This window comes from Rhinolophus ferrumequinum, chromosome 8 (assembly GCF_004115265.2).
Source record: "Rhinolophus ferrumequinum isolate MPI-CBG mRhiFer1 chromosome 8, mRhiFer1_v1.p, whole genome shotgun sequence".
Classification (NCBI taxonomy): Eukaryota; Metazoa; Chordata; class Mammalia; order Chiroptera; family Rhinolophidae; genus Rhinolophus; species Rhinolophus ferrumequinum.
This window is the reverse complement of record NC_046291.1, coordinates 7,602,379-7,623,913: the sequence shown is the minus strand read 5'-3', so window position 1 is coordinate 7,623,913 and position 21,535 is coordinate 7,602,379. Positions and strand designations below refer to the sequence as shown.

General features: G+C 37.8%; 1 protein-coding gene across 6 annotated transcripts in view; it reads left to right on the top strand.

Moving 5' to 3' along the window:
* The window catches only part of SP100 (SP100 nuclear antigen), a 107,317-nt gene that overhangs the window by 69,525 nt on the left and 16,257 nt on the right, over positions 1 to 21,535 (top strand). For all 6 annotated transcript variants that reach the window (XM_033111888.1, XM_033111890.1, XM_033111889.1 and 3 more), the window contains 7 exons: positions 351 to 443; positions 1,530 to 1,583; positions 2,204 to 2,287; positions 5,011 to 5,067; positions 6,046 to 6,099; positions 14,394 to 14,438; positions 18,240 to 18,299. In XM_033111888.1, the coding sequence (XP_032967779.1) occupies positions 351 to 443; positions 1,530 to 1,583; positions 2,204 to 2,287; positions 5,011 to 5,067; positions 6,046 to 6,099; positions 14,394 to 14,438; positions 18,240 to 18,299 (447 nt within the window). The remainder of the gene's footprint in view (positions 1 to 350; positions 444 to 1,529; positions 1,584 to 2,203; positions 2,288 to 5,010; positions 5,068 to 6,045; positions 6,100 to 14,393; positions 14,439 to 18,239; positions 18,300 to 21,535) is intronic.

Below are 21,535 nucleotides of genomic sequence, written 5' to 3'. Positions count from 1 at the left end.
CTTCCTCAAGAGCAGACTTTTAAAACTGCCCTGGGAGAGAAGCGGAGCTAAAAATAAATACAAATGCAGATACAAAAACAACAGCAAATTTATAAAGTACAGGTAAAAGAAGAAAGAGAATCTGCTGTAAGAAAACAGAGGGCCAGAACACAAAAGAACTGCCCATTAGGAGTGAAATATCTTAGCCTCCAGCTAAAGAGGGACAAAGTCACGTGAATACAAAAAGCAGATCCTGCAGGTCTGAGAGAGGGACATTATTGCCCTGGGTTTTCATTGCTTCCCAAGTTTTTCCTCTGTTGATTCCTTTGTCATACACTGAGACCCTCAAGGGACATTTGCTTCTTCTGCAGTGAGAAGTCCTGAAGACTCTTCGGAGTTCAGTGAGGATGAGGAGAGCCCCCCCGACTATAGCTTTGTACTGAGAAGTGGTCCTGTTGAGAAGGGTAAGGACGGCCATCACTGGGTCCAGGACATCAGGAGCCTCAGTTCAGAGCTCCTGTTTCTCTGAGCACACACCACACCTGGGAGCCCAGTGTCGGCATTGATCTCATGTGGCCATTTTGAAAACTGCAAAGGAAGAAATCATTATGAATTCAGGCTTGACAAGATGGCCCCAGTTGAATGGCAGTGCCGTCTTAGTACATGTTCTCAGACGTATTATCCCTGAAAGTATTAGAATACAGAATAATGTCCACCCCTACTCACCTCCTATTTTGTAGAGAGCAGAGTCTGCCTGCCATTGATTGATTTTGCCACAAACTTCAAAAGATTCTGGTCATACTCTTTATTAACAGAAGTGAAAGCTTCTGGTTGTTACCATCAAATTCATTTACAGCTTTCGACAGATAACTCCCAAATGACATTGGCCTATATAGTGATATCTGGAAATATCTTCACAAAAAGTTACCCTTTTACATTTACAACAGCCTGAAATGTAGGCCAGATAACTATTCTTCCCTCATTCCACAGATGGGGAAACTCCCATGATAAACAATACATATCGCACATGGAAAGTTACCAGAAGAGGCAGACTTGACCCCTAGCAAACATCCATAATCCTTTATTCAAAACCTCTGAAGGCAGATGTAAAATAATAATGTTTTGTTATTTTAGAAAGACACTGTGGTTTACAAAACATGTGTTACAAACACCCAACAGGGTCTGGGGGAAGAATCCCCATCTTAAACATACTGTATTAATGTTGCTGCAGCAAATTGCGGGAATTCACAAGTGTGATAAATAAACATTTTACAGGGACTCATGGCAGCCCAAATGCAGATTCACTGCCAAATTAGTTAGCTGCAAAGAAAAAGTGTTGGTTTTCAAAACTGCTTTGATTTTTGTATATGGGCCAAAGGATTGTGGGTCTTTGCTGCATTTCGTAGTGATCTCTTTCCTTTAGATGGGAACAGACAGAAATGATCATCATCTCATCTTTATGTTCCAAATCCTTCTACAATGTGAGGAGACATAAGATTTACCACTTTTTTCATTATAGATTACTGGTTGTGTTTCCCTTTATTTCCTAGATCCTGCAAATATTGGACACCAGTCTACCTGGACGATGAGCAATAAGAAAAGACGTAAGAACAATGAACAACTCTTGATACAACAAATGGCTTTCTTTGCTACAAAGCTTCATTCAAATTTTTTATTATATACTTTAAAATAAAAAAAGTAATTTGTTGGGATTTTGCATGATACAGCTAATACATTTTGCATTAGATAGGCTGGGCTAACTCATGTAAAAGTTCAATGGCTCAAGCGCCATACAAGTTTATTGTTCACTCACATAACGGATGAAGTGGTTCCCGGGGTGGAGGGGTTCTCTGCGGCGCGCAGTCACTGAGGGCCCAGCGATGGGGACTCTGACATCTTCAAAATGTTGTTTGCATGGTTCCCCAATAAGAAGCAGAGCCGGAAGCAGAAGTATGTGCAGACAAGTGGAAAGAGTAAGAAGTGTAATAATGGTGACAAAAGGGAGTGCCTTCCATGGCAAAGTTAACCCCAGTCCTTGGGGATGGTTCCTGGAGCAACCTTACCAACAGGTCAGATAGAGCCCCCAGGTGGCCTAGTGGTAGGAATATTTCTACTCCTTCTTATACGAGCTTCCCTTTTCCATTTTCCTTTTAAAGAATTTCATGTTGGATTGGTTCCTATAACACAGATTGAGACTGTTATGGAATTTCATTTCTTTCTGCAGGGATCAGCAATGCTGACTGTTCAGAATTGACTAATGCAGAAGAACCTCAGGAATGTTCTAGCTCAGCCCTAAGAAATGGGACAGGTAAAGAAGATTAGGATGCCAAGCATTGGCCTGCGAATGTCAGGAATTAAAAGCTATTGTTTCCAGATGCATTTTATTCTGAGCGCCATGACTACCTTGTATCCAGTTAATCCTGGGAACTACTTTCAACGTTTTGTAAAATGGAAAGAGGCAGGAAATTATTTTAAGCTTATGTTCACCAGGATAAAACGTATTAACTAAATGTATGTAACTGTATATCTCTGTTGTGGAAAAACATAATTACCAAAATGATGAGTCTTTTTAAATTTTTACTGTCATGCTTGCTTATACTTAGATCTTAGATTTCTGTAGTGACATATTGGTTGACACTGATAATATTTGTAATTGTAAAAGCCTCAAAATATAACTGGCCCTGCTATGTAATTATAGACAGAAATAAAAGCTTCAGATCAATCACTCTGAAAGTTTAGTATAGTTTTTGACAGATGTCCATCACATTGTAATTGGATTGTATCATGTTATTTTAAAGTACATTGCCAAATAAGATCTTCTTTGTCATCACAAAATCCTTAAGACTTAGGTAGGCTAACTCGTGGTGTCCCCATTTGGGGATGAAGAAATTGTTGTACAAATGGATAAGGGTCAAGAAAGGTGACTGTTGTATGTAACAGGCAGGAAGATAAGGACTATGTCACACGAACAATGTCCAAACAGGATTTCCAAGGGACCTGGCATATTCACAGGGGAATGTATCAGTGCCTGATGCAAGAAAACTTATTTAACAACTGTATATGTATATGTATGCATACACACATATATGTGTGTATCCATATTGGTGGTAGACATACAACCACCAATATTGGTGTGGATATTGAAGTTGTATATATAGAGACAGACAGGGGAAAATGAAAATCATGAAGAAACAAAGAGGCAGGAATAGTGCCAGCTATACGGTATACAAAACAACTAGAATAATAATAACACCAAGGCTAAAAGGGATGAAGAGAGAAATAAAAATAACCAGATATTTACAGTATCATTGATGAAAAAAAGAGAAGACAACACAGGAGAAAAGAGAAATCAGGGAGAGAAGCTCACAGAATCAAAGAGATGGAGATAGAAATGTGTAAGGCAGGGCAACAAGCAGAAAATTGAGAAATAGGAAGAGAATGAAGTATGGTTTAATAGAAAAAGAGACAGAGCAAATACCTCTTGGATATGAGCTGTAGTCATTAGAGTAGGTGTATTTTTTTCTCAGCTCACCTGAGCTGTGAACATAGTTCAACATGACCACACTGAAGTGTGTTCCCTGGTCACCATCTATTGTCCGTCATTTCCTTATTTCACTTCAGTGTCCTGTGGACTCAAAGGTCTTTAAAAGAGTAGAAGAAGAAAGAAGAGATGCCAGCCTGTTGGCATGTGGCGGAGAAGGCAATTCTGATACTACTTATCAGTTATCTTTATTTCCCTGTAGACATAGAGGGAAAGCTCTTCTTTCTTCACCTTACCTCCCCCCAAAAGCATTGCTGTACATGTGCACACAAATGAACACACACTTATACAGAGACAGACTTGTGCACAGATTAGGGCTACATCATCAGGCTTGAGGAAGCCAAAGACAAAGAAGAGCAGGGCTCCTGAGTGGAGGGAGGTGACACTGAGTAGACAATGAAAGGAGAAAGGATGGAAAAGGTAGGCTGGGGTCTTAAATGAAAAGGTATCTGAATAAGTTTCGAGTTTTCTAAGTGGACATGGAATCCAAATATCACCAGATGGGGGTTTGGTGGGGATGGGAGGAAGGATAATTCCCAAGATACAGAGGGTGCCAAAAAATGTATACACGTTTTAAGAAAGGAAAAAAATCTATTAATATAGACTAATAACAAAAGATGAATACAAGTCACGTTTGACTTCTGCAATTACAAGAGGAGCTCAGAGTGGTTACCATCAGCCTCCAGACACTTCTGATTACGAACTACTGCTTGAGCAACATTAAGCAAAGTGGTAACAATCTCTGAAAACCTCTCATCTCAAACTTAGGGTACTTCTTCCTGCCTTATGCTCCCCTAGAGTATCCTGTACAGTGGGTGTCCTAACACTCTTCAGCTTTCAATGTGCTCACTTCCTTATGTGTCAATTTTATGGTTCCTGTTAAGACTGACGAGCTTCAGTAGGCTTGTGTCCTGCGTCATTGCTAGTCCATTCAGCACCTGGCACATGAGAGAAGCTTAGCAAACTTGTTGAGTCGATGGAAAGAATTGTTCACTTTCTGTTTTTCAACATTTGGAAATGTGGCTGGCAAAATTTAGCTTATTAGAGTAATTATGTGGAATGTTTAGAAAAATTATTTTAATAATTGAATTATGTATACATATGTGTAGACATATGAAGGTAACACTATGTCTGGAAAACAATAACATCACATAAAGTAAATACAAATGTTTGTAAAAAATGTCATTAAGGAATGGATGGGAGAAGCATATAAAGAAAAAATTTAAAAAAAACAACAGAGATACAGAATTGGGGCAGAGAAACGATAAGAGGAAAAACAGGTTGGAAGGAAGGGACAGGGACAATGAGGAGCAATAATAGATACAGAGATTTCAGAGGTAAAGCCATTCTTTGATGTAGGAGTGAGGGAAAGGAGGATGGTTGGAGGGCAGGGGGACGGAAATAAAATTTTTTTACAAATCATAATGTAGGAGCAGATGTCTGAGGACTTGGAAATGAGAAGTGTTCCTGTGTCATGTGTTTTTCAAAAGGTGTGCCAAGAGGCAAAGAAGCAAGGACAGAAAGTAGCCAAGCATCTGATATGATGGGTAAGGCCACCAAGGGTTTCTGGGTGGAGGTGGTTCAGCAGATACCACAGACCCTGGGCATGTCAGTGATGCGTGATCAGGGTTTAAGGACATCAGACGGCTCAGCAGCAGGGAGTGGCTCATTTATGAAGGTGAGAGTCACAGGCCCCGGGCTGCAGGATGTCAAGAGTCTGAAATCAGAGCTCCTGTTTCCTGCTACACTGGAGTCTGAGCACAGTTCAACCAGGAAGGAGTCTAGTCTCTGTCAGAATCCCATTCTCTACATTTGTTTGATCTGACCCTTTGGGGAACAGCAAGGAGGCCAGAGATCACAATTACAGTTATGATTAACAGAATGGGCCGTGGTTGTACATGGAAGATGTAGTAGAAATACACTGGTTAAAAAAACAAACAAAGACAGTATCTCATTTACTCTTTAGCATATCAATACCAAAGTGTTGGATTTATGTAGTGACTTCCACCCTTGTTTATGGAGCAAAGAAATCCAAGTCTTCTTCTGGTGGTAGATAATAGTGTCATTTTGTCACAACCTTGGAAATGCCTCAAAAGGCAAATAAGTGGTCCTACTACTTGTTAGGAAAAAGATCTCAAATAACTATTGTTAAACTCAACATATAATTTTGAAGCATGCCCTCCAGCATGCGATTGATTTAATAGTGATTTCTCATTAATTTTTGCAAATGAGATCTTATTCTTCATTTAAAAAATCTAAAGTCTGAACATGATAACTTTTGCTATCCCTGTCTCATAAATGATGAAACGATTGCACATAAGTTATGAAGGGTTCTTTTCAAAGTCTCAGAGAAACAAAGGCCTTAGACATCAACTTGTACCTGTCTGATTCCTTTAGAAGAAGACAGAGAAATAATACACAGAACATCCTTATAAACTCAAGCTTTCCGCAATGTGAATTGTCATAAGATTTGTAACTTTTATTTATAAATTACAGTTCTCTGACCACCACCTATTACTTTCTAGATATCATGGATACTGGATGCAATTCTACTTTGGAAAAACACAGTGGGAAAAGAAGTAAGAGTGAATAAGAATTTACTTGATTTTTATGTTGCAAATGAACTATTTTTCAATGCTAAAGTTTATTATCAGTTTTCTTCTATACCTTTTGTAAGACAAAAAAATAGTGTCTTTTAAAGTAACTATTTTTTTCAACATGCTCATCTCTTCATGTTGCTTTTTATTCTGATTTTAAATTATATGTTGATTATAAATATGGGTGTATATCTTTCCAGAATTTTTCTATGCATATATTAGTACCTTTTGGACTATAGTTTTATTTATCTAAATAAACTAATTCTATGCATACTTTTCCTTTTCTTGCTTTTTAAAATTAATATGTCATACCTAGACAATAAATACATTTAACATTTTTAAGAGCTATTAAAAAAGTTGTATTTAAGGGTGCTTTAATATACACTATTTCATTTTTAGTGTGACTGAGCATTTTTCATTTGTTTTTGGTCATTTGTTTGTCTTCTTCATAGAACTCTTTGCCATAGCATGCTGTGTCAGTGTTTCCTATTGCGGTGTTTGTCTTCATCTTACCATGCTGAATGAATATAGAAATCCTTTTTTAAAACAAACAGTAACTATTTATTATTGCTCACTAGAAATTCTTATGTGAGATATACATATCTATTAAATCTTAGTCATATATGTTGCTAGTATGTTGTCCTATTTGTTATTTTTGTTTTGATTTCTTAGGGGGATCTTTGGTCCTAGAGAAGTTATAAATTTATAGGTAGTCAAATTGGTCAGCTTTTTCTCTCTAATTCTTGGGTTTCCTAGCATATTTACAGCAGCCATTTCTAGCTGAAGATTTTGAAAATATTATTCTATATTTGATTTTAGAGTGTTTGAAGTATCTGATCATTTTTACTGTTTACATCTTATAACCCCTAGGTGTTGCTTCTTTGTGTATCTGTGAGGTGGGAATTACTAAAATATTTCTTCCACAATTATATTGTGATCTGAATCACCACTTTGATCACACAGTGCCTTTACCTATTTATATACTATTTTTTGTTTTGCAATCAAAGGGGCTACAGAAAACAAAGTAGAGCTCAAAGGTACCGCCATGCTAATGACTCGTTGGGGGTGAATTCTAGAATCAACTCAAGATTTCCCCTACCTCCTTTCCAAGTTCATTGGGACCTCTGCTCAGAAATGCACTGAATTTGCAGTTTAATTTGGGGAAGACACAGATTTATACCCACTTATTCATATGTTATTTAGAACACATGAGTCTTCCACTAAAGATTTTCTTATACTTTTTCAAAATTTTTTTATATGTTGTCAGATTTCTTTGTTACTATGAATATCTTTTCCCCCATTGCAGTATAGTTTCAGTGAATTGAAGGTGTGCTTGATTCCTCCCTTTTCCTAATCCCCCCACATTCACTCATCATCAAGTTTCAAAACTATATATCTAATGTGTCCATTCCTTATCTCCCCTGCCACTATCCAGTTCAAGTCCCATTAGCTTGCATATGGAATACTGCAGAGTCCTCCTAACTGGTCATTCTGCTTCCATTCTTGCCCACCTATAATTCATTCTCCACTCAACAGTCTGTCACCCAACTACACAACCCTTCAATGGTTTCCAGTTGAACCCAGAAAAAAGTCTAAACTCCTTACCATGCCTACAAAGCATTATTTAAGCTGCTCCTGATTACCTCTTAAGTCTCATCTCTTACCTTTCTTTCCCTCATTCACTACTCTGGCCTCCTTGAACAAACTCAGTTTCTGCATCAGGACCTTTGCACTTACTGTTGACAGTACTGTTACTGTTACAGTTTCTGCATCAGGACCTTTGCACTTACTGTTGAAAGTATAAAATGCTTTCTCACTCAGTTCAAATGTCTCCTCCTCAGAGATGTCTGCCCTAATCGCTGTTTCTTAAATATCCCCTTCAGCCTTTTGCATCACCCTTTGACCTGTCTTTTCACCTGATGTATCATTATTGTACAAGAAATTTTATCTCTGTATAATCTAACTTGCCTATATTATCCTTTATGATTATGTTTTTTAATCTTAAGAAATCTTTGGGGCTGGCCCAGTGGCTCAGGTGGTTGGAGCACCGTGCTCCTAACGCTGAGGTCGCCGGTTGGATTCCCACACGGGCCAGTGAGCTGCGCCCTCTACAGCTAAGATTGTGAACAACAGCTCTTCCTGGACCTGGGCTGCTGTCAGCAGCCGGGGGTTGGCGTGAGCTGCTGTGTGCTGCCGTGGGCTGCCATGTGCTGCCATGAGTGGCCGGCAGCTGGGGAGAGCTGCCGTGTGTGAGCAGCCAACTGCTGACCAACTGCCTCAGTGAAAGGCGGGCGGGCGGGGAGCACAAGGCTCATAATACCAGCCTGGGCCAGGGAGCTGTGTCCTACACAACTAGACTGAGAAACAACAGCTTCAACCGGAGTGTGTGGAGGGGGCGGGGGGAACGGAAGAAAGGAGGAGAAAAAAAAAATCTTCCCCTAATCTGAGGCTACCTTTCAAGTTATCTTTTCATACCTTTCTATTTTATTGGACATCTTAGCAAATAGAGGACAGAATCCAGTAAATAAATACTCTCTCCTCCATTTCTAAGATGAACAGTTTGAGGATCATTCTTTATAGATTTTCAAAGTATCCCCAGCCCAATTGGGTCCCAGTTGACAAAGTGGTAACCAACCCCATCGGCTTTCTCTCCTATTCTTTTTTTCTTTTCCCAGATCCCCACTCCTGATCCTTCGGTTAGTTTCAAAATAAACTGATTAAACACACACCCTTATCTCAACAACTGCTTTCGGGAATAGTCAGCTAAGACACCCTTATTTCCCTTTCTCATTGAGATCTTTGATCCTTTGGAATTGAATTTGTGTGTGTGTGATATGATGTAGGGAGTCTAATTTTTTTCTCTGATAGATAACCAATTGTCTCAGCTTCACCAATGATGTGTGATGTCACATATGGCATGCATCAAAGCCATATGTGTGTGTGTGTGTGTGTGTGTGTGTGTGTGTATAGTTTCTGGGTTTTCTAGTCTGAGCCATTGTTCTAGCTATTCTGCATCAATATATAGTGTACTCTATTAAGTACTATAACTTTATAATATCTTCATATGTGGAAAAGCCAGTTTCTGTCAATTTTTTTTTTCTTTTTCAAAATTGTTTTATCTAGTATAGTCATTTGCTCTTTCATATAAATTTTGGTATCATCGTGTCAAGTTCCCTTGAAAACCCTGTTGAGTTTTTGTTGAAATTACAGAAAATTATTTTGGAAATAATTAACATCTCTAAAATATTGCATTTTCCAATTTATGAATGTGATATATCTCACTACTTATTTATTCTGGGTTTTTTAGATTCATATTTATTGCTAAAGCTGATCAATAAGGACAAAGAAGTGAACAAAATCTTACTGAGCTTATGTTCTAGTGGGGGGACATAGACAAGACAAAAATAAATATATATAATATTTTAGATGGTGACAAAACTGTGAAGAAAAATGAAAAGTAATGATTGTATTGAGTGACAGAAACATGCCATCTTATATAGGGTGTTCAGAGAGAGCCTCATTAACAAACCGACACATAAGTGGATATTTGAGTGAGGTGAGGGACTAAACCACAAAGCTGAGTCTGAGAAGACCTTAGTGGAAAGACAGACAGGATGTGAATGGTCTTTTGGAGAATAACAAGGAGGCCACTGGCTGGGGAAGTAATCAGAATGGAGCGGGAAGTGGTTTTTCAAGGTCATGTAGAATTCCTAAGTCATGGTAAAGCCTTTGGATTCTTGTCTTAGTAAGAGGAGAAAGCATTTGAGAGTTTTGAACTAGCGAATGATATGATATGAATTATGTTTTTTAAAGATTGCTCTGGAATCCACATGGGAAATAGACTTTAGGAGGATAGGATGAGAGATCAATAAGGAGGCTATTGCAATGGTCTTGGCAAGGGTGATGGTGGATTGGACTAAGCTAATAGCAATGGAGGTGTTCAAAAATGTGTGAGTTCTGAAAATACATATATTATCACACACACACACACACACACACACACACAAAACACTCCAAAATATATATGTTGTATATATTTTATTTATTTATAAAATATAATTATATAGTATATAAATTTTCAATATAATATAGAAATACACTTAGTAGATAAGTATGAATAAATTATATATAAACATATATATAAAACTCCAACATATTACTGACCATCTAGAAAGCCACACACATGTCTAGGAAAGTAGTGTATATGCTCCTAAGGCTGTGTGTACGCTCAAGAAAGACCTAGGAAAGCCCTGAGCTTTCGCCTCTGGCTAGCCTTGAGACTCTGGCAAGCAGGAAGTGAGAGCTAAGGTGGAGTTGTAAACTGCCTAGCTGTGTGTTGAAGGCATCTATCAACATATGCTTAGACCTCTTGACAAAATGTAGGAGACTTATTAGTTCTAGGTATTTAAGGAAATCTCTTTCCAATCATTAGCTGACTAACTGAGCAGTGGCCACATGGCAAAAAAATACAGACTTTGCAAAATTAACTCAGAAAAAAAGGACTACAGCATACTTTGGTGATATTGTGGGTTTGGTTTCAGACCACCACAATAAATCAAATATCACAATAAAGTGAGTCACACAAATTTTTTGGTTTCCCAGTGCATATAAAAGTTATGTTTAGACTATACTGTAGTCTATTAAATGTACAATATCATTGTCTAAAAAAAGTACATATCCTAATTAAAGAATACTTTATTAATAAAAAATGTTAACCATTACCTGAGCCTTCAGCAAGTCATAATCTTTATGCTGGTGAAGGGTCTTGCCTCAGTGTTGGTGGCTGCTGACTGATTAAGGTTGTGGTCCCTAAAGGTTGGGGTGACTGTGGCAATTTTTTAAAATAAGACAACAATGAAGTTTACCACATTAATCAATCTCTTCCTTTCATAAATGGTTTTTCTGTAGCATGTGATGCCATTTGATAGCATTTTACCAATAGTAGAACTTCTTTCAAAATTGGAATCACTTCTCTCAAACCTAGCCTCTGCTTTATCAATTAAGTTTATGTAGTATTCTAAATCTTTTGCTGTCATTTCAACAATCTTCACAACATCTTCAGCAGAAATAGATTCCATCTCAAGAAATCACTTTCTTTGCTCATCCATCAGAATCAAATCCTCATCTATTAAAAGTATATCATGAGGTTGCAGCAATTCAGGCTCCACTTCTAATTCCAGTTCTCTCGCTATTTCCACCCACATCTGCAGGTACTTCCTCAACTGAAGTCTTGAACCCCTCAAAGTCGTCCATGACAGCTGGAACAAACTTCTTCTGAACTCCTGTTAATGTTGATATGTTGACCTCTTCCCATGAACCAAGAATGTTCTTAATGGCATCTAGAGGGTGAATCCTTTCCAGCAGATTTTCAATTGCCTTTACCTAGATCCAGAAGAATCACTATCTATGGCAGCTATAGCCTTACCAAATGTATTTCTTAAAAAATAAGGCTTGAAAGTTGAAATTACTTCTTGAGCCATGGGCTGCAGGATGGATGTTGTGTTAGCAGGCAAGAAAATAACCTTAATCTCATTGTACATCTCCATCAGAGCTCTTGGGTTACCAGGTGCATTGTTCATAAGCAGTAATATTTTGAAAGGAATCTTTTCTCCTGAACAGTTGGTCTGAACAGTGGGCTTAAAATATTCAGTAACCCATGTAATAAACAAATAAGATGCCATCAGGCTTTGTTGTTCCATTGATAGAGCACAGGCAGAGTACATTTAGCATAAATCTTAAGGGCCTTGGAATTTTCAGAATGATTAGTGAGCACTGGTTTCAACTTAAAGATCCAGCTGCATTAGCCCCTAACAAGAGAGTCAGCCTGTCCTTTGAAGCTTTGAAACCAGGCATTAACTTCTCTTCAGTTATGAAAGTCCTAGGTGGCATTTTCTTCCAATACAAGACAGTTTTGTCTACATTAAAAATCTACTGTTTACTGTTGTCATCATCATTAATTATCTTAGCTAGATCTTCTGAATAACTTGTTGCTGTCCATCAGCACTTGTTGCTTCACCTTGCACTTTTATGTTATGAAGATGGCTTCTTTCCTTAAACCGCACAAACCAACTTTTGCTAGCTTCAAACTTTTCTTCTACACCTCCCTCACATCTCTCAGCCTTCAGAGATCTGAAGGGAGTTAGGGCCTTCTTCTAAATTAGGCTTTGGCTGAGGGGAATGTTGTGGCTGGTTTGATCTGCTATCCAGATCACTAAAACTCTCTCCATATCAGCAATGAGGTTGTTTTGCTTTCTTATCATTTGTGTGTTCAGTGGAGTAGGAGTAGCACTTTTAATTTTCTTCAAGAACAAAACCTTCGCATTAAAAACTTGGCTAACTATTTGGTGCAATAGGCCTAATTTTTGGCCCATCTCAGCTTTTGACATGCTTTCCTCACTAAGCTTAATCATTTCTAGCTTTTGATGTAGTGAGAAATACGAGACTCTTCCTTTCACTTGAACACTCAAAGGCCATTGTAGGGTTGTTAATTGGCTTAATGTCAATATTGTTGTGTCTCGGGGAATAGGGAGGCATGAAGAAAGGGAGAGAGATGGGGGAATGACTGGTAGGGGGCACAGTCAGAACACACACACACACACACACACACACACACACACACACACTTATCAATCAAGTACAGTCTTATCTGAGAGCATGGTTCATGGCACCTGAAAACAATTACCATAGTAACATCAAAGAGCATTGATTACATATCACCATAACAAATATAACAATAGTTTAAAAGTTTGAAGTATTGTAAAAATTACCAAAATGTGACACAGAGACATAAAGTGAGCAAATGCTCTTGGGAAAATGGTGCTGATAGATTTGTTACTTGACACAGAGTTGCCACAAACATTCAATTTGAAAAAAAAAACCAAAAACACAGTATCTTTGAAGCACAATAAAAAAAGTGCAATAAAATAGGGTATGCCCATACTCCTTGTTTGTCCAAATATCACCATGTGACTCCTAGCTATAAAACAGACAACGACTTTGCTCTACTACCCCTATTTCTACCTTCCCCCAACTTTTTTTGTTGTTGTCGTTATACTATTTCCATATTGTCAGGGCATGTATGCTTAACATTTTAGTTTGTCATTTCATGCCCCACTTTCATCGTGATCCTTTTGTCAAAATTTTTCCAGTCCTGTTTGGTTTGCTGAAGTGGATCCTCTAGTAGTTTTCTCAATAAGGACTCACAGGAACAATATTTCCAGTATTTTCCTATTCAAAAGTATTTGTTTTTGCTATTTATACCTGATAAATAATTTGCTCACTAATTATTTCTAGAAGTATCTTGTAGATTTTTCTCCACTTTCCTGTGGCATTAAATATTGCTGTGGAAAATTCTATAGCCAATAAGAGCTCCTCCCTTGAAAATATGACTGAGTCTTTTTGCTAAGGCTTTCCATTCAATTTTTTTCTTTATCTTTAAAGTCTAGTGAATATGCTGTAATATATCTAAGGGTTGGCTGTTTGGAGTCAATTTTTTCTGCTACAGGGTGAAAATATGCACACCTATGACATGTTTATTCAATTTTTTATTATAATTTCAAGAATTTTCCCTTAAATTTATCTCCAAGTATTTCTTCAATTATTTTTATTTTCCCCCTTGAAAACTCCAATGATTTGTCCACTATCATCTATTGATTATTTTCTCTCTGATCTTTCTTAACTATTTTTAAATTTTCTTGTTTCCCTTTCTACTTTCTAAAGTCTATATCCGTCACTCTAATGTCTGAAACATCTAATCTCTTTTATTCTCCTTCTACATTTATCTTTGTTTCTCTGATGGCTTTCTTTTTCTTCCACATGTTTCTTAAGCTCTCATTATTAAAAACATGGATTATAGCTTTAGTTTTCCAATGCAAGCCTCTGAATTCATGATGTATACTTTTCTGGTGATCTCTGGGATCTGCTATTCCTTGATCTCCTTGACACTCCCCCTCTTTTGCTGTCAGCTTCTGCCTGATTTCAGCTGCTATTTACATTTTTCTTATTGTGAATGAGAAAACTTCATGTGAATATGTAAAAGCATTCTGTAAATGATTGGTACTGTGTAAATGTAGGTTGTTTTGTTGCTGGTATTGTCTTCAGTATGATGACAAAACGAAAATTTGTATTGGTAGATGGGGATTTAGCCCCACAAAAGTTGAAGGAGGACTTAAAAATGAAATAACTGAGGGTTACTGACATATAAAGCTTGTAAATCTGTTTATAATTCTAAACTCTATTTGTCATTTATAAGTGATTATTATCTTTTCTGTTTGAAGGAGAAAAGAGAAGACACATATGTAAAATAAACAGTCTCCAAAAGAGTAAGTATAAATGTGAGCTTCTGTGAGCCTACTGCTGATCTTCCTACAAGACTCTATCTGTGCTGCAGACCCAAAATCTCCTATGGGCTTCATAATTAATGGTATATTTATGGTATAGGTTGAATTGTTGTAACAAAGAGAACCCAATATATATGTGGTTTAAATCACATAATTTGCTTCTCTTTCATCAAACAGTCCAGAAGTGGTAGGAAGTACCTGCCTTTCTCAACATATGGTTTCCCTCTGGGGCCAAGAAAGCTGATTTGGTTGCCATTGTCTCCTAACAGTGGGGATGGAATAAATGGAGAGGGAGATCACCCACATATGTCTTTTAATGGAAAGACCCAGAGTCTTCTGCTCATATCCCATTGGCCAAAATGTAATCACATGGCCAGAGCTAGCTGCAAGTGAGGCTGAAAAATATAATCTCTAGTCAGGCAGCCATTGGTCCAGCTGCAACTCTATTCCTATGGAACAGAGAATGATTATGGGTAACAAATAGCAATCTGCCTACTTGCCCTACATGTTTTCATTCAAAGTCACTGATTTCCTCAAATAAGGAGGAAAATTCAGAATCTCCATTGGTCTTCTTGTCAACCTGATACCCTATGGCAAGAAAAGAAGCTGGAACCTGGATACAGCACAGAGATATGTGGCCAGAGACAAACTAGCCCTAAGTGGTAAATAAAGGACCTAAAGAAAGCGTTAGAAAGGTTTGTTGTAACTAATGAACATAGCCTTTGACAGAAAAAGGAGAAACAGACAGAGCAAATTTGAGTCGATTAAGCAGAAGACAGAGTCCTAGTATCACATCAGTTCTAAGTCTGAGAAATACAGTTACTTAAACCAAACTCAATCAGAGCATATACCACACTAAGTTTGTGCAGTAAAGGATGGAAATATTGAGTGACTCACCATTCTCTACATGGGGTTTTGCAACTTTTCATTTCTGTTACATTCTCCCTTTACTTCCTCCTCTTTGCTTCTAGTCGCTTTCCCTTTCCTCTCCAATTCTACTTATGTTTCTTTTTTATGTTTTACTTCTTCTGTTCATTCTTTAACGTCATATTATATAAAATACTGCTACTAAGTTTACATGGCATTGTAGAGATGACAGGGTTTTCCCTCTGGAGTTAAAATGTATTTGGATATATTTTGTTTCCTTTCCATTTCTTCTAAGTATTCCTGTCACTCCATTATATATATATATATATATATATATATATATATATATATATATATATATATATATATAATATATATATGTATATATATATGTATGTATATACTGTGTGTATATATATATATATATATATATATATAGTATTTCCCCAAAAATAAGACCTAATTGGGAAATAAGCCCCAGCATGATTTTTCAGGATGACATCCCATGAACATAAGCCCTAATGCATCTTTTGGAGCAAAAACTAACATAAGACTCGATCTTATTTTTGGGGAAACACAGTATATACATATATATACATATATATGTATTCAAATAAATGTGTTCAAATAAATATATTTAAATACAGTATAAATAAATATATACATATATTTCTAGTATATCTATCATTTTATCTCCATGCTTATCTTTATCATCTTGGTTATTTCCCAGGTTATACTTACTCAGGTCTAAGATGTTTTACCTCTAAAACCTCTTTATCTTACCTGCTTTATTAAAATAGATGGAATTGGTAGTGTAAGCCCAAACACATTTGTTTTTTCTCCTGCTTCCTTTTCAAACCTATTCTCTCAAATGGTTCTTTTCCTTCCCCATGGTTAAGTCTTAGATAAACCCCAGAGCTATGTTAGTCCCTTTCAGCAGCAGTGATATATTCTCATTCAATATTTAAAAGCATGAGCTTATATATTAAAACTGGAAAATATGTAGTGAGGAAATTGTGTGAGGCCAACCTCTTCTACCATCCGTACTTCTTTAATTCCAATCAGTACATATTGCTTTTAACTAATTCCAGTTTGTGGAGGAAGGAGAGAAGGAGGTAAGGAGTAGAAATAGTCTTCTTGTGATAGATCCTTCATGTCTCCCAGATATGGTGGTTGCATGAGTCACATCTGTGGGTTTTTTAGAGACACCCCTCTTCAGAGAGAATCTCTCAAATGAAGTTCCCCTAATGCAAGAACTCCAACTGACTCCTTACCAGTTCCCTCTTAGTCTCTCAGTTTTCAGGAGGTCCACACCTCATCCATCTAAATGGTCCTCCTGAAAAGAGAATCTCTTAAGAAGAACTGAGCTCCTCTTTTCCTCAGAAAGGCCCATGAGAACCATGCCTCTTCATGGTCCCACTGTCAGAGCATGTAGCTGGCTCCCAACAGAGTCATCTTCTCTAGACTTTCCAGGCTTGAGATTTTAAATTTCTCTGCCTCCTGCAAATTCCTGGAGACACAGCTCAATTACCTTGAGGCTGAATCCTTCTCACTCGCCTTGAGGGGTGACGGAGCAGCTTACTCAACTTCTATAGAAAGGAACCCAAGAGTAGCTCCTCTACTTCCTGTGGGGTATTTGAGCAAGGAAATTCACAAAGAATGATTTTAAAGAAAGATCCAGTAGCTCTATATTGTCAGTAGGTCGTAAGCCCAGAATCTCCCAGGAAGGAGAGCTTTGTGAATCTGAGCTAGGCTACATTTATAACTTTAATTCATATGGCCTCAACAGGTTTAAGGAAAGGTGAATCCAACAGTACCAGAGAAAGACACAGAGGACCACAAAGAGAGAATGTGTTTGTCTAAGATGTCTATTGCTCAACAAGCCCAAATTGTAGTCCTACCATAGAACTGGAGAGAGAGAGAGAGAGAGAAAGAGAGAGAGAGAGAGAGAGAGAGAGAGAGAGAGATCAGAATGGAAGGGTGAGCTTTTCATGGTCCTGTCTTGGAGAGCAACATACATGAACATGGCAGTCAGGAGATCTACCTGCATATGCCTCACCATCTTTCCACCCACACCTCATCATCTGCTGAATCTGAGAGCATATTTACCTGAGATAGAACTCTTCTTTGATATCTCTAACCCTGAGGCTTTCTAAGACTTGAAAAAAGATTTTTTTCAACTGAGGAATATTTCCCTTATTTGTGCTTTCTTTTTTTTTTTTTAACCTTTGAATTTTTATTTCTACAAATTCCCTTTGGGTAATATTCTCTTGGCTAGTTTCTTCGATCCTAATGTTTTGTCCAAACCCATGTAGTCACTTTCACTGTATTTTCAGCCCAAAAACCTTCATTCAGGGCTAAGATAATGGTGAGTGTTTCATCTGTGTAGCTCACTATCATACCTCTCTAGACAATCCAAATTCTGGCATTGCTGCCATTGATTTCTGCCGCGCAACCAAAAGAAATCTGCATTGCTACACATAACTTTTTAAATTTCTGGATGTTTATTTTCTTCATTGGTAATGAGGATAGTAAAAGTCTCTATTTCATAAACAGATTAGTAGATATAAGGGTTTTGTATTTGTGCCTAATACATAAACATTTAACAACTATTAGCTCTCATTATTATTATTGTCACAGTGTTCCTTGAGATACAAATGAAACTCTGTCTTAAATTCTTTTTTTTATTGGTGGGTATAAATGAATTAGGATTAATGTGAGGGTAAAGCAAATGAAATCTAGGATGAAACCAGGTTAAACATCTAAGGCTTGGTAAGTACATGGCTATGAGATATATATTTTTCTTTATGCATCAGGCTCTTGAAAAGTTACAGTAAAATGGAATTTTTAAAAAGAACTATTACATACAATGCAACTTTTCACAGCGTTTGTTTTTATGTTTTTATGTTTTCTCAGTGAGAAAGAGAATCCAATCTCTGCATAAGAGAGCCCCACGGAGAAAATACAAACCAAAAGGTAAAATTTTAAAAGATGGATACATTGTCAATAACTAAACGTCCAAATTCCCATGCTTTATTCTTTGCTTTTAGTAACAAACCTATTTCCCTAATTGCTTTATGTAACTATACTAACCATTGAGAAATATATCAGATTTAGTACATTTCCAAAACACATCAGGGATTGAAAGATGATAATACCATAAACAAATAACTTGGTGATGCATCTGCAACCAGAACCCAGGGCCCAGGGGACACGCAGTGCGGCCTCTGCTGAACTGATAACTTTCGAGGCTGTGAATACAGTTGTCCTTTGAACAACAAAGGTTTGAACTGCGTGTACGTACTTGTAAGCAGATTTTTTCAATAAATACAGTCAGCCCTTCCTATCCACAGGTTGTGTATCTGGCGATTCAACCAACCATGGATGGAAAACAGTATTTTGGCATTTCCAACCACAGATTCCCAGCTGCAGATTGAAAATATTATTTGCTATTTGTGCTGTTGAATCAGTGTGTGTGAAGGGCCAACTGTAGAGTCAAAAGTTATATCTAGATTTTCGACTACATGGGGGTGGAGGCCCCTAATCTCCCTCCCCATTATTCAAGAGTCAATTGTAGTAGCTAGAAAACACTGTGTAACTCACAAGTGATGTAGCTGTCCTTTCTCACGTCCTACCACCTTGAGGTAATCGTGTGGACTTGGGTCTGTTTCTTCACCTCTTCTGCCTCACTTTACTCGTCTGTAAAGTGAAATAAAGTGAGATAAATAATAATAAGTAGTAATAATAATAAATAGGCTGACTGCCCTCCAAGGCACATCCAAGGTTCACACACAGCTTCATATCCTGTGGATCTCCCACTGAACCATGGACCGCTTCTTCTTCTGCATCCTGAAAAGGGAGCCCAAGGAGTGTCTTTAATGGATTCCCCAAAGCTTTAATACATTCCCAATGTCTCTGGCTGGAATGGCAGGAACAGCGTCTCATCATCCTAGAGTAAATTTTAAAATGTTTACATCTGTTTCTATGATGTCAGATTTTTAGTTCCTCACCCTACCCCCTATACCACAGAGGTTATAAGATGCAAAGCCTCCTCCCTGTGCAATTTAAAGATGACTCTAGAACTCCACTGAGCTTCCCTTTCAGCCAGGAGAAAGCTGCTGTTATCTCTTGTTAGGCTGTCCCGTGGTGATCCTGCTTCCCATTCAGCCAGTTCCTGGCTCAAATTCAGACAAATTTGTCAAATTATAAACAAATTACAGTCCAAAACTCTTTCTCTGACCACAAAACTGGGGGGAAGGGAAGATTTGGCTAGAAATTTCCTACTTGTATAGCAGAAGCAATATATTTTACCATCTCTTAGTAGTTGAATGGTGGCCAACTTGCTGGGGAATTAAGACATTGGATGGTCCTCCTGGAAGATCTGCACCCTTGCTGCAGGTACCTCATCACACCAGGTGGTTCTCTTGGGCAGAGTATCTCTCAAGAACATTGAATTCAGGTCCCTGCAGGCCCTGGAAATCTAGCTTCTTTATTGATTCCCTTGCTGGCTCCCAGCTCAGCCTTTCTCCCAATACAGAATGCTCTGGCCATGACCTTCACCTTTACATTTCCTAGGAATGAATCTAATAGTCTCTCTTTCTTTGACATCCTCAAGGGCAGAGGTCCATCTCTTGTGCAGATCTTTTAACACCTTCTCTCTTGGCTTAAGGGGAGGTGTCTGACAATTCTCAGAAAGGAATGTAGTCTCTGTCTTTAGGCCTGGAGGTAGGGAAAACCTATGCTGCAGAACCAGACTCACTTTCTCCTATCACGTTCTGTGCAGCAGGGCTAGACTAGTATTTTTCTCTAAGATTTAGGCGTATGGGGCTCCCTTTGCATTGTTCTTGGATACTGACACCTCTGCTGATACTCTGAGGCAACCTGATATCCTGATATAATTTTTTGCCTATAATGATTACTCCCAACTCTTAAGAAAATTATTTTTAAACTGCTTTCAATTTTTCTGACCGCATTATTATTTATAAGGACTAATGTGGGGTTTTGGTGTTATTAAGTAATTATTAAAATAGAAGACCGAAGAATAGTTAAATTCTACTTTGTCCAGGCATTTTACTACCTGTTTGTAAGATAACAAGGTGCTGGAACATGCTAACACACATGGTACCATTTTAAATCAAAGCTCATCAGCACTTTGATACATATGATTTGCTCTTCTGCCCGAATTTCTTTATGCTGAGATCTGGACTCGAGTACACGGAGCTTCTGTTTGTTTGCCTGAAGTTGCTTGTCTGAAAACCTCAAGGTTTTGATGAAAGCTCACCCACTAGTCCCAGAAGGATTTAAATAGAGAAAAACGAAGAGCAAGAGAATGTATGTTTGCCAATAACGGCTACTGATGGACAGACTCAGGTCCTCGCCAGGGGTATACTGCAATCTTCTGGGACATGTTTGTGTCCGTCCTTCGCGTTATCTTTAACTCTACAACTTGCAGAACGTGGGCATCATTTTCTGTAAGTTCTTCTTCATTGGGTTAGTGTGAATAGTGGCACGATTTTGCCACTACTTTCAGTACAAAAATCTTTCAAATTTAGGTTTGTGGCAACTCTCTGGTCAGTAGAGGCCACCATTAGATCTCCCGTGAGGCCATATATTGCTGCCTTTTATCTCTGTTGCTTCATCCAAGGAAATCTTCAATACTGTATTTATTTTGTATTTTTATCGGTGCATATTTATTTCCTCGTCTACTAGATGAAGATCGTATTAGTCCCTATCTTATAAATTTGTTCTAACGATGAAGTATTGAACTATTTTTGGGTCTTCTATCTTAATAATTACCTAATAATATTAAAACCCCACCTTAGTCCTTATAAATAATAATGTGGTCAGAAGTTAATAGAGGTAAGGTCTAAGGAGAGTTTCTGGTACAACCCATGTCTGAGTTCATTATTCTTCTCACCCTGTTGCTTGGGAAATATAAAAAAACACTCTTTCAAATTTATTTGGAGTGATTTGGAGATATTAGTAAAAGAAATGTAGAATAAATCTTAGTTAAGTATCATCTTTATAACTATGTTTGAGCCAGGGTTCAGCAAACTATGGCCCACGGGGCAAATCCAGCCCACTGTTTTGTAAATAAAGATTTATTGGAACACAGCCACCTCTTTTCATTTATGTTACCTAGGAATGCTTTTGCAACAGAACAGCAGAGTTGAGTAATCACAGCAGAGGTCATGGACCTTAAATATTTACTA